At 46.6% G+C, this 14774-nt stretch overlaps 1 protein-coding gene and 1 long non-coding RNA gene across 2 annotated transcripts in view; one reads left to right on the top strand and one right to left on the bottom strand.

The window, feature by feature from the left end:
* Positions 1-359: 359 nt before the first annotated feature.
* Positions 360-5018, bottom strand: LOC138990995 (uncharacterized). Its single transcript, XR_011467027.1, has 3 exons — positions 4841-5018; positions 4575-4698; positions 360-762 (listed from the first exon to the last, which is right to left on the bottom strand). It is a non-coding gene; the product is annotated as an uncharacterized lncRNA (long non-coding RNA).
* A 928-nt stretch (positions 5019-5946) lies between these two features.
* The window catches only part of NUMA1 (nuclear mitotic apparatus protein 1), a 36258-nt gene continuing 27430 nt past the window's right edge, over positions 5947-14774 (top strand). The window contains 2 exon segments of the mRNA XM_070383795.1: positions 5947-6160; positions 10941-11014. Coding sequence (XP_070239896.1) covers positions 10973-11014 — 42 coding nt within the window. The 5' untranslated portion in view covers positions 5947-6160; positions 10941-10972.

Here is a 14774-nt window from a genome sequence, read left to right on the forward strand (position 1 = left end):
CTCTAGTTCCCTGACAGGAATTGAGCCTGGGTCCCCTGCACTGGGAGTGTGGAGTCTTAGATACTGGACCACCAGGGAAGTCCCTTTAGGGGTTATCTTGGAACTTGGAACTGTTGAATGTTTTTGATTAAACAGTTGATTTTGGGGAGGAGGTACAGGTGCGAGGCTTCTTTGAGCCACTGAGGATGTGCTGCTGCCTTTTTTTTTATTCAATGATTTGAGAGCATCAGAGAATGGTCTAGAGACCAGATAGACAACTCACTACTCAGGTGACCAAGTCACTTAATTTCTGAGTCTCAGATTTTGTCATCTTTAGAAATAAAACCTACCTTAAGACTTCCTGAGAATTAGATAAAAGGACCATGTAAGAGGATGGGATCTGGGCTCAAATTGGGTTCAGATTTTACCTCCAGCACTTATTCTTTGTGACCTTCAGCAAGTTATGTAGCCATTCTCAGTTTTCCATTTTGGTAAAATAGGGATAATCATAGTGTTTTGGGTCATTGTGTTACTGGGTTATTGTAAGGATTAAACACAGTAAAGCTAAGAAGTGTTTCGCATAGTGTCTGGCATATACCAAGTGCTCATTAAATGCTAGCTATTAATTACAACAGTGACAGCAACAACAGTAATGATAGTCTTTAGGTATTTATTATGCTGGGACATCAGGTGGCAGAGGAAGGACTTAGAAGGCATTGCATAGGGTAGTGGATCCATAAGCATTTCTCCTGCCAACATTCCTTGTGGGAGGGCCTGTAGGGACTGAGAGAGAGGCTCTCATTAGGCTTTAGCCTGTAGCTTTCTGTGGTGAAAGCTTCCCTCCCAGGCTGGTAGGCTGAGGTGTGAGGTTCAGAGGGACCTCAGAAGACAGTGCGAAGACCAGTCTGGCAGGGTGGAGGGTTTGGGTAAGGGCAGTGACTGTGGAAGGTAAGACCTGGGCCGGGTCCCACAGGACTGTGAATGCCAGGCAAATGGTTCGTATTAAGAACCACTCATTCCTGAACCATCTCAGGGAAAAGCTCCCTTCCTTTCTTCAGTTTAAACTTGTAAAAATGATAATACACTTTAAAAAATCATAATGTTTATATCTTAAACAAGAATAATAAATACCCATACACCATATACCACTCAATTCAGGAGATATACCAGATGCCTTGAAAACACCTTGTGCGTTCTGCGCCCATCCCCAACGCCTCCAACCTCTACCTGAAGCCTTTCAGATTTTGTGTTAGGTGTCGTTTTCTTCCCCTCCTTCTCTTTCTTTTAAAAATGGTTTTACCACTCTTATCGCAATCTTTCGGGGACTGTGAGCAGGGGCTGTGGAATCCAGCAGTAGCCATGGCCGGCTGACTGCCTGGCTAGGCTGGGAGGAGGGGTGGGGAGGTTCTTCTGGCCGGCTGCCCTGGGAGGGGAGGGGAGGGCCGGGGAAGGGAGGGGAGTGGCGCTCTGTGGTGGGGGAGGGAGAGGCCAGGGAAACTGGCCCAGCTCCTTGGGCTGTCCTGAAGAGCAGGCCCAGAAGCTTGGCAGCTGCGGTGGAGAGGTTCCAGAGGAGAGTTCAGCGCCTCTGAGGCCGCACAGCTGGAAGCTGTTGTCTTGAGTTTAAAGCCAAGGGAGAGCGGGAGGAGGACTTCTTGTATTCTTTTGAGACTCAGTATCAATCCTTTCGTGTGCTGGGGCGCTTCAGAGCTGACACAGTGCCAGATGTGGCAATGGTGATTTTAGGAGGCCTGCCTCCTATTTTCACCTCAGACCTTTTCTGGAGTATTGATCATGCCAGTCATTAAATCATGTTTGCCTCTTTGCTTTTCTATAAAAGCTTTGGTTTTTGCTTTGCCTTTACTTTCCTGGTGCATATTTGAATACCAAGAGCAATTGCTAACCACAGACTGCAAGTGATACGATGGGAATAGGATACAGGGTCTGCCCAGGAGAAGAAGTGGGACCATGGAGGTCTCTGCAGCAATGGGCCTTGTTTTGACCCCTTCCAGAACACCCCCACTACTCAGCACAGTCCTTCTCTGGTGGCCAGAAGGTTGAATTTGGCCAGAAGGTTGAAAAGGCCAGAAGCCTTCCATCCAGATGTAGTTCCGTGGAACAGATTCAAGGAGCCCTAGGTACTATGGGGTATCATAGATGGTTATGCCCTTGAGGAATTTACATTCTAGATGTGAAAACAAGACTTCCCTGCATATATAGTCAAGGGAATACAAATGACAAATGCAGTATGTAGACACATTTTTCTGATCACCAGTGTAATACATGGTTATTAAAAATAAACTCAAACATAAAAAGAAACCCAGTGTAGAAAGTCCCCTACAATCTAACCCCATCACAAGATAACCAGTAATCGGGGTGTTGATAAAGTAAAATCCATAGAAGCATACTGATGGAAGGAAAGCAAGCATCCTGGCTGGGGACCTAGTCTCTTTCAGGGAGAAGCACCCCACTAGCTTCCCTGACAAATGGTGAGTGAACTTCTGCTTGGACATCTTGGTGAAAAGGGGCCAAAACCCGTAAGTAGGAATTGACCTTTAAGTACCACCCTGTGCCTTACTTGCTAGTCAGTGTGCTGGGTTCCCTGGTAGCTGAGCTGGTAAAGAATCTGCCTGCAATGCAGGAGACCCCGGTTCTATTCCTGAGTCAAGAAGATCCCCTGGAGAAGGGATAGGCTACCCACTCCAGTATTCTTGGGCTTCCCTGGTGCCTCAGATGGTAAAGAATCCACAAAGCAGGAGACCTGGGTTTGATCCCTGGGTTGGGAACATCCCTTGGTGGAGGGCATGGCAACCCACTTCAGTATTCTTGTCTGGAGAATCCCCATGGATGGAGGAGCCTGGTGGGCTACAGTCCATGGGGTCGCAAAGAGTTGGACACAACTGAGTACGTATGCTCTCTGGAGTGTCCTCTAGCAGCACCTTTTGCATAGTTCAGTTCAGTTGCTCAGTTGTGTCTGACTCTTTGCGGCCCCACGAATCGCAGCATGCCAGGCCTCCCTGTCCATCACCAACTCCTGGAGTTCACTCAGACTCATGTCCATCGAGTTGGTGATGCCATCCAGCCATCTCATCCTCTTGTCGTCCCCTTCTCCTCCTGCCCCCAATCCCTCCCAGCATCAGAGTCTTTTCCAATGAGTCAACTCTTTGCATGAGGTGGCCAAAGTACTGGAGTTTCAGCCTTAGCATCATTCCTTTCAAAGAACACCCAGGACTGATCTCCTTTAGAATGGACTGGTTGGATCTCCTTGCAGTCCAAGGGACTCTCAAGAGTCTTTTCCAACACCACAGTTCAAAAGCATCAATTCTTCGGTGCTCAGCTTTCTTCACAGTCCAACTCTCACATCCATACGTGACTACTGGAAAAACCATAGCCTTAACTAGACGGACCTTTGTTGGCAAAGTAGTAGTTGCTTAATAAATGTGTGTGGTGTAAGTGCAGGTAAGATGAGGGGCTTCCCAGTGACCCATGGGTTTCTCTCATGATTGGTGAGGGTCACTGTTTGGTGGGTGGAAACTCTGTGGTTTTGTTTTATGAGCATCAGACATCTTTTCTTTCCAGTTGCAAAGAGTCGGACACTACTGAGCGACTAAGCACAAGAAGTGTGTTGGGCATTTTATAGATGTTATTGAATCTTCATCACAATCTTACAAAATAAGTATCTATCCTTGTTTTACAAATAGGAGAATTGAGACTCAGTGTCCTGCGATTCACAAGCTGTGTGATCTGGGGCAAATTATTTTATCTCTGTGGCTCAGTTTACTCACTGTACAGGTGAGTGATAATAGTATCTACTCTTTGAGGGGAGTTTTTCAGATTAATGAGTTTAACACAATTAATGCGCAGGAGACCAGCAGAACAGTGCTTGGCACATAGTCTGCACACAGTAAGCATTAGCTGCTATTTATTGCACCTTGTTTTCTTTCTTGTTCTATTAATAATGTGATCCCTAGCATTTCTACACTTATTTTAATTCTGTATATGGCTTCTCTGTCCTCCCTCCCACCCCTCACACTTTGTTCTTTACAATTCCTCCCTCAGCTTTCAGTCATTCCCTTCCCTTCATCCTGTCCCCACTGTGTCTGTCATTGCCCTTTCCACTCTCTTACCTTCAACCTCCCCACCCATTGCCTGTCTCCTGTCTGTTATGGCAGCCTTCTGACCTGCTTCCCTGCTGCTAGTCTCATTCATTTATATACCAGAATAATTTCTCAAAGTACACTTCTCATCACACCACATCTCTGTGCTAGAAACAAATGATAAAATAAATATCTAAATCTTTGTTCCATTTCTTGAAGTTCAGAATTTTCCAAATCTTACCCCAGTTCTCCCTTCAAGTTTGTTCCTCCACTATGTCCATATCTTTCTGCTTTCCTTCTTCCTTACTTCTCTCTCCATTTCTATGTGGGCAAGTTCTACCTATGTGTTTTAAGAGCCAGATTAAAATATCAGTTTTTATAGTCCTTCCCTACTCTCGACTGGTTAGAATTTTTGTGTCTTTTTTTGTGAAAATTAGCACATGCTGTCTTGAAATATAATTTCAAGTCACACTGCTTATCTCCTGTGGAATTATAACCTACCTTAGTACAGATGCTTGGTGTAATTCTTCTTTGTGTGCTCTCTGGGCTTCCCTAGTGGCTCGGAGGGTAAAAAATCTGCGTGCAATGCAGGAGACTCAGGTTTGATCCCTGGGTTGAGAAGATCCTGTGGAGAAGAGAATGGCAACCCACTCCAGTATTCTTGCCTGGAAAATCCCATGGACAGAGAAGCCTGGCGGGCTACACAGTCCATGGGGTGGCGAAGAGTGGGACACGACTATGCTCTCTAGAGTGTCCTCTAGCAGTACCTTTTGCATAGTAGGTGCTTAATAAATGTTTGTGGTGTAAGTGCAGATAAGATGAGGGGCTTCCTGATGGCCGGTGGGTTTCTCTTGTGATCGGTGAGGGTCATTGTTTGGGGGGTGGAAACACTGTGGTTTTGTTTTATGAGCGTCAGACATCTTTTCTTTTCGGCCCTGGCGGGGAGGCGGGAGCAGACTCTGCCGACGGGTCCCAGTGCCTGTGTCTGCTGAGGGGCTCCTGCCTGCCGCCCGAGGTCCCGAGACTCGGCCCCTCAGCCCCTCCCCACCAGTGCTCGGCGGAACAGGGGATTAGGTTCTGGCAGCACAGCTGGGGTTTTGGCGGCCATTCCGCAGCCGACAATAGCCCGCAGTCACCCGGACAGGACAGCGCAGGCCCGCGCTCCAGGGCCGCCGTGGGCCCGGGCACCTGGTTTGGGTGGCCGAGGGGGAGGAGCGGGCGCGGCGCAGCAGCCCGGCCTAGCCACGCAGAAGGTACGGGCTGGAGAGGTTCCCTCGGGGAACGGGGCGGCCATGTCCCGGGGCAGGCGGCGCCCGCGGACGGAGGCCGGCGCTTTGTGTGCGAGCGAGCGGCGTGTGTGCTTAGAGACGCGACCCGCCCCGGGGCCGGCAGGAAGCCGCCCCTTGTTTCCGAGGGCCTGCGTCCCGTGCGCTCTCTAAAGCCTCTGTTCCCGGGTCTTCCTCCCTGCCCTGCTCTCCTCCAGGCAGGGCTGATCTAACCGGCGGGGCAGCCCGCGGCCTACTCTGCAGCGGCTGGCCAGAGATGGACGGGCTGTCACTGCCGTCTTAAGAGCGCGAAGGGGGAGTGTCCGGGGCTATCAGGTTTGTCAGGCAGGCCTCTGTGAGATGCGTTTCGTTGTGTTTATGCCACAGTTTGCTTTGGCGCTCGCCACTGTCGCAGTTCAGTATTTTTGTCTGCCGGCTCCTCCCCCCGCCGCCCCCACCCCGCGCGTCCTGGGCTCTTGTTTGCGGCCGGCTTCGGCAGCTCCCGCTCGGGCGCGCCGGGGACCCCTCCTCCCGGCCCCCGACTGCCGCCCCTCCCCCCTCGCGGAGAGTGCCCTGCTCCCCGCTCGCGGAAGCTCGCTGCGCCTTTAAAGAAAGCAGACTCCTGGCTGTGACGCACTTCTGGCTGTCAGCCAGGAAGATCGCTCCTGCCAGGCTGACTGAGAAGAAAACCAACAACTTTTCTTTTGTGTGTGGGGGGTTACTTTCCACTAGACCCCCCCTCCCCACTTCCTCCTCTCCTTTCAAGATTTAAATGCTAATGGTGGATTAAAACCTCTAGATCCGTGTGGCTTTGGGAGTCTGGTAAGGCCCCCCTCCCCTTCCCCCCCCTGCACTGAGACTTTTTCTCCCTCACTGTTTCTCTGGGGTTTTGTTCAAACATGGAGGAGGGGGTGCGGTGGACTCTCCCCCCTCACCTCCCTTTCCTGCGCCATCCTTGAAGGGGAGGGAGAGGAGAGGGAGAGCAAATAAACACTCAGAAACAGGCGCTGGGAGCAGAGCTTGCCAACATCCGGGAGTTGGCGCCTTTTAGAGCAAAGGGTCGCTTTCTTTCCCCCTCGCGTAGATGTCAGCGTGTGTTTTTGTTCGGAGGGAGAAAGCGTGTGCGCCTGCACGTTGAGCTGTAGACAGCTCGGGAGAGCGTCTATTCCCGAATGAGGCCTGGGTGTGTACACAACGGTGGGGAGTGAAAAGGTTCATTTTGTCCGCTGGTAGAGACCAGGGGGTGTTGATATAGCAGTGGGGGCAGGTGCTGATAAGCTGCTGGAGTCGGGGTGTGTGTGTAGTGTCGGGCTGTAGGCCCCAGATCTGGTTCTTGATTGCAGCCCTTGTGCCCACATCTTTCTGATGTGGACCCTACAGAGCATAGGGGGAAGGGCAGATACTAGTAAGCCACTTTGAAGAAACCAGGGAAACCTTGGTTTCCCTTGCAGTCCTTCGCGTGTTCCTCACCGGGACACTGGGCCAAATTCTAGGCTACACAGAGGGGCTGGTCTTCGTGCAGAGGGGGAGGCCTGAGTCCAGAGTGAGCCCCTTCGAGGGCTTGGGAGTACAGCCAGCACCACTGGTTTGCCCTGACCTCAGGAGTGCAGAGAAACCCTTTGGAGTTGGACAGGACCTCCTGCTCAGAACTCCTCAGGGGTTGAAGAGGACTGTGTTTTCCCCTCATTGGCTTCTCTTAGAGCTGCTGGTTCTTGGGCTTTTTACCTCCTCCTAGCCAGGGCTGCACCAGCAGGATATTTCCTATCCTGTTCTTTATGACCTGTGAGCCAGTGGTGACATGAATTGGCCTTTGCTGGGTCACTCTGGAGTAACCCAGCAGATTAGGTCTGGGTGCTTGCCTGAGTGTGCCTCCTCTCCTGTTAGAGGAAAGGAGCACCCTCAAGATTAGGGTGTTCACTCTGGATGTGGGGATATCCTTTTAGAAAGACGTATGGAGGTCACAAGCAGGCAGGCTGTCTAGGTAAGTAGTAGTAAATCTTGCATGGGCACAGAGTTGGGACAGCCATTTCTCTCGTGAGTTGTGGGCCTTCGGAACCCATGGTAGAAAAGCAGTGGGTCACACAGCTGGAACCTTTGAGGTGAGGGTTTGTGTGGGCTTTGGGTCCCAAAAGTCTGGGAATGGGAGTTAGCGCCTAAAAGAATGAAGATTCAGCAGAGGCAAGGGCCCCTGTTCTGAGTACAGTTCTGCAGCTTTCTGAGACCACAGGGCACTTTGGTGTTATCATGGTGTTCATGAGGGCAGTCAGTGGCTAAGAAGTGGTCTCAGAAGGAGCTGGCACCCAATTTGGGGGGCGGGGTGAGGAGAGTAGTGCTGCCACAACTCAAAACTCTGGCCTTTGGCCTGTATTTGGTCAGTGCTTAAAACTGAAGCTTTTCCAGAACAGACCCCAGAGCTCAGCAACCTGACCCTCCAGTCCTGGTCCTTCCATCTGAGCAGGTGGTTTGCATTAGCTTCAGCCCTGGTAGGAAACCAGGACTAGGTTTTAACTCTTTAAGACCCAGAGAGGGTACAGGCCAGGTCCCTGCATGTCTCTTGAGTGTCAAGGTTTTGTCCTGATTTATCTTCTCTGGAGACAGAGGGGTTACCTTAAATGTGGGGATTGATCCTGACATGAGGAAGTTACATTATGTGAGTTGTGAAAATGTCAAGAGGATACAAGACCTTTGGTTTATAAGGCAGCTGCTTTTGTGTCTTGGTTCCTTTTTGAGCCCAGGGCAAAGAGAGAGTGCCTTCTCTGCTGAGGGCGCTTCTTTTCAAAGAAAAAGATAGGTTGGAATTCTGAAGGTGTCCACAGAGGGCCTGCATCTCAAGATTTTTGTTTGTTTGTTGATTGAGGGTTTGGGGGGTGGGTTGGGGGTGAGTTGCCTGATTGAATTGGGGGTGAATCTTAGCAGACCTTTCTGTGAAATGGTTCCAGGCTGCAATCGTGGGGATCTGTTTTTCCATCACCATCACCCAGTCTTCTGGGTGGGGCCTGCCTCAGATTTCAGGGGGAGGGTGTGGAGGATGGTGCTCTGGCTGGGAGCCCTAGGGTTCCAAGCCAAGGTCTGCTTAAAGTCGTAGTCCCATTGCCGAGGTCTAGCTGTGCCACTGGCTTCAGTCATTCATTACCCACGGTGAGTGAATGAGCTGCTGTCAAGGCTCTCACCCCAGTGTCCTGTCTCTGAGAAAGTGCCCCTCTGTGGGATTTGACCTGGTAAGGTCTTTCCTTATGTTGAATATTGAATTCTGCCTGTTCGTGTGCCTGGGGAGCACAGAAGAAGGCATTTGGCCTTGACACCAGTATTAGACAGGCTCCCCTGGGAGGACGTAAGGGTTGTGTGTTTTGCCTCTGAGATGAAGGGAAGAGGTGGGTCAGGTCATTTTTAGCAACACAGCTGTGGAATCTCTCAGAGGCGGCAAGATCCACCTCCGGTTGCAAATGCAATTTCTGACTGCTGTTTTGGGCCTCATCAAAAGGACAGTGAGTCTGGAGAGGCAGCAGTGGGGTTGACGGGGAGGTGATCAGGGCCTCATTGCCCTTGTTCCTGAATAGCTCTGAACTTTTATTTTTTTTGCACTTGGACATTGCTGCCTTTACTCCAAGGGCCAAGCGTGGTCCTTGTGATAACTTTGACCAACCACAGAAAAGACTTTGTGCAGTTCAGTAGTTGAGGCCATCTGCCTTCATCCTGTTGAGGGAGCAAGACAGTCAGTGCCCATAGATGGGCCACACTGGGTGAACATCATCAAAAACCGAGGAATACATAAGCCCCTTAGCTTCTCTGCCCTCCTGAGAACTCTTTGTTAACCACTACACTTGCTTTTGCCAAAACCTGGGTGAATTGGCTCATTTCCAAAACTGTGATGTTTGTATGGCAGGTGGACTCACATTGGGTTTTGCAGGGTCAGGAAGCAATTAATTACAATTAGCATTTAGTTATATTTGGCATTTAATTATTCTATTATTTAGTGCGCTTCTATGTTTAATTTTACTTCCTCTGTGAGCCCCTCAAAGCAGGGACCATGTCTTTGTCTCCCATTTCCCATGTAGCTTCCAGCACAGGATGAGCATATGTAAGGACTAAGAAAATAACCTTTTTGGTTGGTTTTATTAAGCAGAGTACACTTGCAGAGGAAGGCCTAAGAGATGATGGGTAGTGGATTATCAGATTTATGTATCTCTTTCCGCTATTAGACAGTGAGCTCCTTACGGACAAGCATGGCGTCTTATCCCCAGCACCTTGTATTCAGATAGTACTCAGCATGTGTTGGTCCCACAGAACCCACAGCTTGGAGATGCTGATATATGGGGAAAGTTATAGGTGATGTGGCTCTTGCCACTCTTGTTCCTCCTTCTACTAGAGTACTGACAGACTTGGCACCCATGGCAGTAAGAGGTGGGGGTGGGGCTGATTACTCTCATGAAGATTTGTGGGAATTATGCGAGCTGCTAAGAGATGTTGGGGAATATGTAGTCACCGGGTGTGTGGTCTCTTGAGCAGGTTGGCAGACAGATGGAAGATTCCCACTGGAAAGGAAAATTGGGAGTAAAAATACCAGAACAAGTACCTAATCTTTCATTAACTGTCCCCTGGGATCTCTACCAGCATTGGATTTGGCTTCATCCAGTCTCCCATGGCACCCTGCTCCAGTACTCTTGCCTGGAAAATCCCACGGATGGAGAAGCCTGGTGGGCTGCCGTCCATGGGGTCGGGAAGAGTCGGACATGACTGAGTGACTTCCCTTTCACTTTTCACTTTCATGCGTTGGAGAAGGAAATGGAAACCCACTCCAGTGTGTTTGCCCGGAGAATCCCAGGGACGGGGGAGCCTGGTGGGCTGCCGTCTATGGGGTCACATAGAGTCGGACACGACTGAAGTGACTTAGCAGCAGCAGCAGTCTCCCATTGGAGCCATGTCTTTGATATTGGTGTGGGGGATACAGAAATCCAGAATTTGATGGTTTTCCCCAAAGACTTGGTTATTGTTAATTAGGCAGACTTTGGGTACCTACAGAAAGAGCCAGAAATCAATCTTTTTGCTTAAGGATTGTGATCATTTATTGAATACCTACTGTGTGCCAGGCACTATGCTATTTGCTTTATCTGTTTTATCTTGAAGCATCACAGTAAATAACCTGGAGAGGTTTTTGCAGATCCTTTTTTGCAGGTGAGGAAACTGAGACTAAAAGAAGTTAATGCTACTTGTCCAAGGTCACAAGAGCTTGGTCACATGGACTCAGCATTCAGACCTAGATGTGTCTGAAAAACGATGTTTGTTCCACGTTTTAAGGGCACCATGTCCCAAAGAGTAGGGCTGAAGTCCAGCTTTGAGTGTTGTATTTTCTAAGGGACAGAAAGATTGTGTGTAGAGCTTATGGACGTTAAATGCAGAATTCTTTATTGTCAGCTGTGACACTGTATGTTATATAGAATAATTTTGATGTATGCTCTGAGCTCTCTAAAAACTGCAATGATGTCTTGGTAGATTAAGTGCTGAGTAACTTATCGAAGCTGGTAAATGAAGCCATTTCCCCTTTCTTCCTTCATCGTGGATATCTGATGTAATTAACCACCCTGACTCTTCTCTTGGGTTCCAGGTGCGTCGGGGTGACTGTCTGGTTTCACCAAGATGACGCTCCATGCCACCCGGGCGGCTGCACTCCTCACTTGGGTGAGTGGTCTTCCTCTGCTTTTGTGAGCCACACTTCTCCAGGAAGCTTGGGAGAGGTGAGAGAGGAGTTCTCTAGGAGTCAGAGCTATGTAGAGTCTTCTCCTCTCCAGATAAAGAAAACACAGTTTTCTTTTGCCTTTCCCTGTAGCTTTTTTTAAATTGGGGTATAATTGATTTACAATGTTGTGTTACTTTCAGGCGTACAGCAAAGTGAATCTGTTACACATATATCCACTCTTTTTAAGATTTTTTCCCCCGTATAGTCCATTACAGAATATTGAGTAGAGCTCCCTGTGTTGTACAGTAGGTCCTTATTAATCATCTATTTTATGTGTAGCAGTGTGTATTCGTCAGTCCTAATCTTCGAGTTTATTCCTTACCCCCTTGTAACCATAAGTTTATTTTCTATCTCTGTAGCTCTATTTTGGTTTTGTAGATAAGTTCATTTGTGGCCTCTTTTTAGGTTCCACATATAAATGGTATCATGTGGTACCTGTCTTTCACTGCCTGACTTACTTCATTTAGTATGAGAACCTCTAGGTTCATCCTTGTTGCTGCGGATGGCATTATTTTGTTCTTTTTATGGCTGAGTTCCCCTCAGTTTTTTAAAATTTATTTATTTATCTGTTGGCTGTGCTGGGCCTTCATTGCTTCAAGGGCTTTTTCTCTAGTTGCGACGAGAGGCGGCTACTCTGCAGTTGTGGTGCGTGGGCTTCTCATTGTGGTGGCTTCTCTTGTTGCAGTGTGTGGGCTCAGTAGTTGTGGCGCATGGGCTTAGTTACTCCGAGACATGTGGGATCTTCTGGGACCGGGTATCAAACCCATGTCTCCTGCATTGGCAGGTGGATTCTTTACCACTGAGCCACTAGGGAAGCCCTCCCCTTGGTATTTAACTTTGATTATTTCTGATGATGTTGCTGCTGACAAGTGATCCATGCCTTCACTTGTATAGCTTAGAAAAGGCCTCTCTGAGGTATATATTCCCTTTCAGTGAAGGGAAGGGTGGCTGCAGAACAGCCCGGGAACCCATGTCTGCCCCCTCCATGTGCATGTTTCTTTCTTTTTTTTTTTTTTTTCTTTCACGTTTCTGTAAAAGGATTGATGCTGGATTTCGTTGACGTGTAGGGACTTTGGTCTTGAAAGGCCTTTAATCTCAGGGCAAAGTTCTCCTTGCTTTCTTTACTGTGTTTCTGTCAGCTTCCATTGTCCTCCTGGTGCCTTGGTTACTTCACCAAAATTCTTCTGCTAGGTCTTTTCATATACTTCTGCCTAAGACAATGGCAAATGACAAAATAACGCTGAGCATTGGGAGCTTAAAGCTACAGAGAAACAGAAGCTGCACACAGTGTAATGATGACATGCGAGGATCTTAGAGGCAGACAGCCCAGCTTGGTTAGAATCGTTGCTCTGGCTTATCTGTGTGACCCAGGACAAGTTACTTAGCCTCTCAGCACCTCATTTTAAAAATGGAAATAATAATAATACCTCATGGAGTTATTATGAGAATATGAGATATGTCTGTAAAAAACACTTAAATATTAAAATATTGCCTGGGGGAATTCCCTGGCAGTCCAGTGGTTAAGACTCCATGCTTCTACTGCAGGGGCATGGATTTGATCTGTGGTTGGGGAACTAAGGTCCTGCATGCTGCACAGAGTGACCAATAAATAAATAAGTAAATAACACGTCACACAGAGTGACCAATAAATAAATAAATATGCTCCACAGAGTGGCTGATAAATAAATAAATAAAATGAGTAAGTACATACAGTACTGCCTGGGCATGCTATTTGGTAGAGGGTATTTTAGTAGTCACCCTAACTACTGATCAAAAAGACTAATTAAAGAGCCACCTTTAAGAAAAAATTACAGAATTAGGAAATGAATGTTTAATTTCCAAGTAAGGTGGATTTACTAAAACTGTCTTTATAATCACTGTCGATTCTGTAGTCAGGAAATAATGTGTTTAGTGTCCAAAACGTGTGTTCTTAATCTTCAGCTTCTGAAATAGATGCAAATTTTAGTTGTATAGTTTAAGATGGGTGTTTTATATTTATATTTTTTATTTACATTTCAGTGTTTTATGTGTGTATTAGAAGCATTATCTCTTTCTTCTCTTGCCCAGGAAAAGACTGGTTGAGTAGTGTCTGTGTGCCTAGTTCAGTTGATTAAGTGATCTTTAGGGGTCCTTCAGCTGCATTGTTTTAAGTTTATCAGTTTATTTATATCGGTTTTAGGCTTGGTTTTATAGTGACTACTACAGTTTACCGAGAAGACACAAAAAAGACTGGTTTTATTTAACAGCAGATACTTGTATGCTTTTTTTGAAAAATCAGAATGAACGTACATTAATATATTAAAATATAGTTAGATACAATTTTTCAATTGAAATACGTTAGGCAGCTAAAGTGGATTTTATAACACTGTAGCAACATGGAATGGTGCTTGTTAGTGAGAGGAGTGGCATCCACACAGACGCATGCGTGTGACAGTCACAGCGGTGGTTTCTTTTTTAATGACCTAGGAAAAAGGAGAAAGAAATCAAAATGCTAGAAGTACAGGTATTAAAATACTAGAGTGAGTGGAATTTTTTGTTTTCCAAGTTTTCCGTAATTTATTTTCTAATGTAAAGATAAACCTATATTTTATTTAAATTGAAGTACGGCTTGAAATTATTCTGTACCCAGCAATTATAGTGAATAAATTGTTGTAGGGCATATAAGGAACTTTAAGATTCAGCAACCGTAAATGACCCTGGTAGCCTCACAGGAAGTTCCTGGGTTCTTCAGTGAGCTTGGCCCTCTCTCACATTTTATATCCTGACTAGAGATGAAGGAGCTTGTCTGCTTCCTCAGCTTTTAAATGATTTCCCATTTGAGAGCAAAATAATGCACAGGAAGGAAATATATTTTTATATCCATGAAAGAAACTGTTGCTGAGTTATTGCTTAATTGATATGAGATGAATCCTGATTCCTCAAGTTAAACTAGCTAACTGGTATGATTTTTTTCCAATCTTGTTAGTGAATGAGCATTCACAGCCCTTGAATGTATTTATGTAGGTTCAGATATTAAAAGAAGATAGTTTTTGGATGCTTAAGTCATTGTAGTCTCTTCATTTTCAACAGATAGAAAGGGACTGTGGCTTGGAATATTCAGAATCTTCTTTAAAAATGCACACGGGCCTTTTCTAATTAGATTAAGCACACACACACATGCACACACGCACGCACACACACCTGTGCCCCTAAAGGTGGTATAAATTATTATCTTTAAGAGTCCAATGAAAGGTTCTATTTTATATTCCACACTTAAATTTTTTTTTTACTTTCAATCCACTTTAGATTCATTTAGAAGTTCTCAATATAAAATTATTTAATGGAAATAAGTACTATTGTTTCTGTAACTGATGACTGGTTTTTTGTTTTTTTTTTCATTCTCATTCTCATGATTCTCCAGTGCAGTCAGCTAATTTAACTAAGAAGTAGAAGTATTGCTGGATCTGTTTCATTATTTTAATTTTTATTAACCATAGCAGAGCCTTGCATTTAGTCCTCTTATTTGATAATGTGTTCTTTCATCCACAATTTCATTTGAACACACACTGGCCCCCTAAGGTAGGTAAGTTTGACAAGCGAGAAAATAGGCGCAGAAAGAAACAAAATTGGTAACAAATGTTCCTGGCAAGTTAGTGGACGTAGGAGCTGGATTCAAAATCCTTGTCTGGGAGCCTCTTCTAGTGCCTGTTGAAGAGCACATTT

The sequence above is a fragment of the Bos mutus genome, chromosome 15, assembly GCF_027580195.1.
Source record: "Bos mutus isolate GX-2022 chromosome 15, NWIPB_WYAK_1.1, whole genome shotgun sequence".
Classification (NCBI taxonomy): domain Eukaryota; kingdom Metazoa; phylum Chordata; class Mammalia; order Artiodactyla; family Bovidae; genus Bos; species Bos mutus.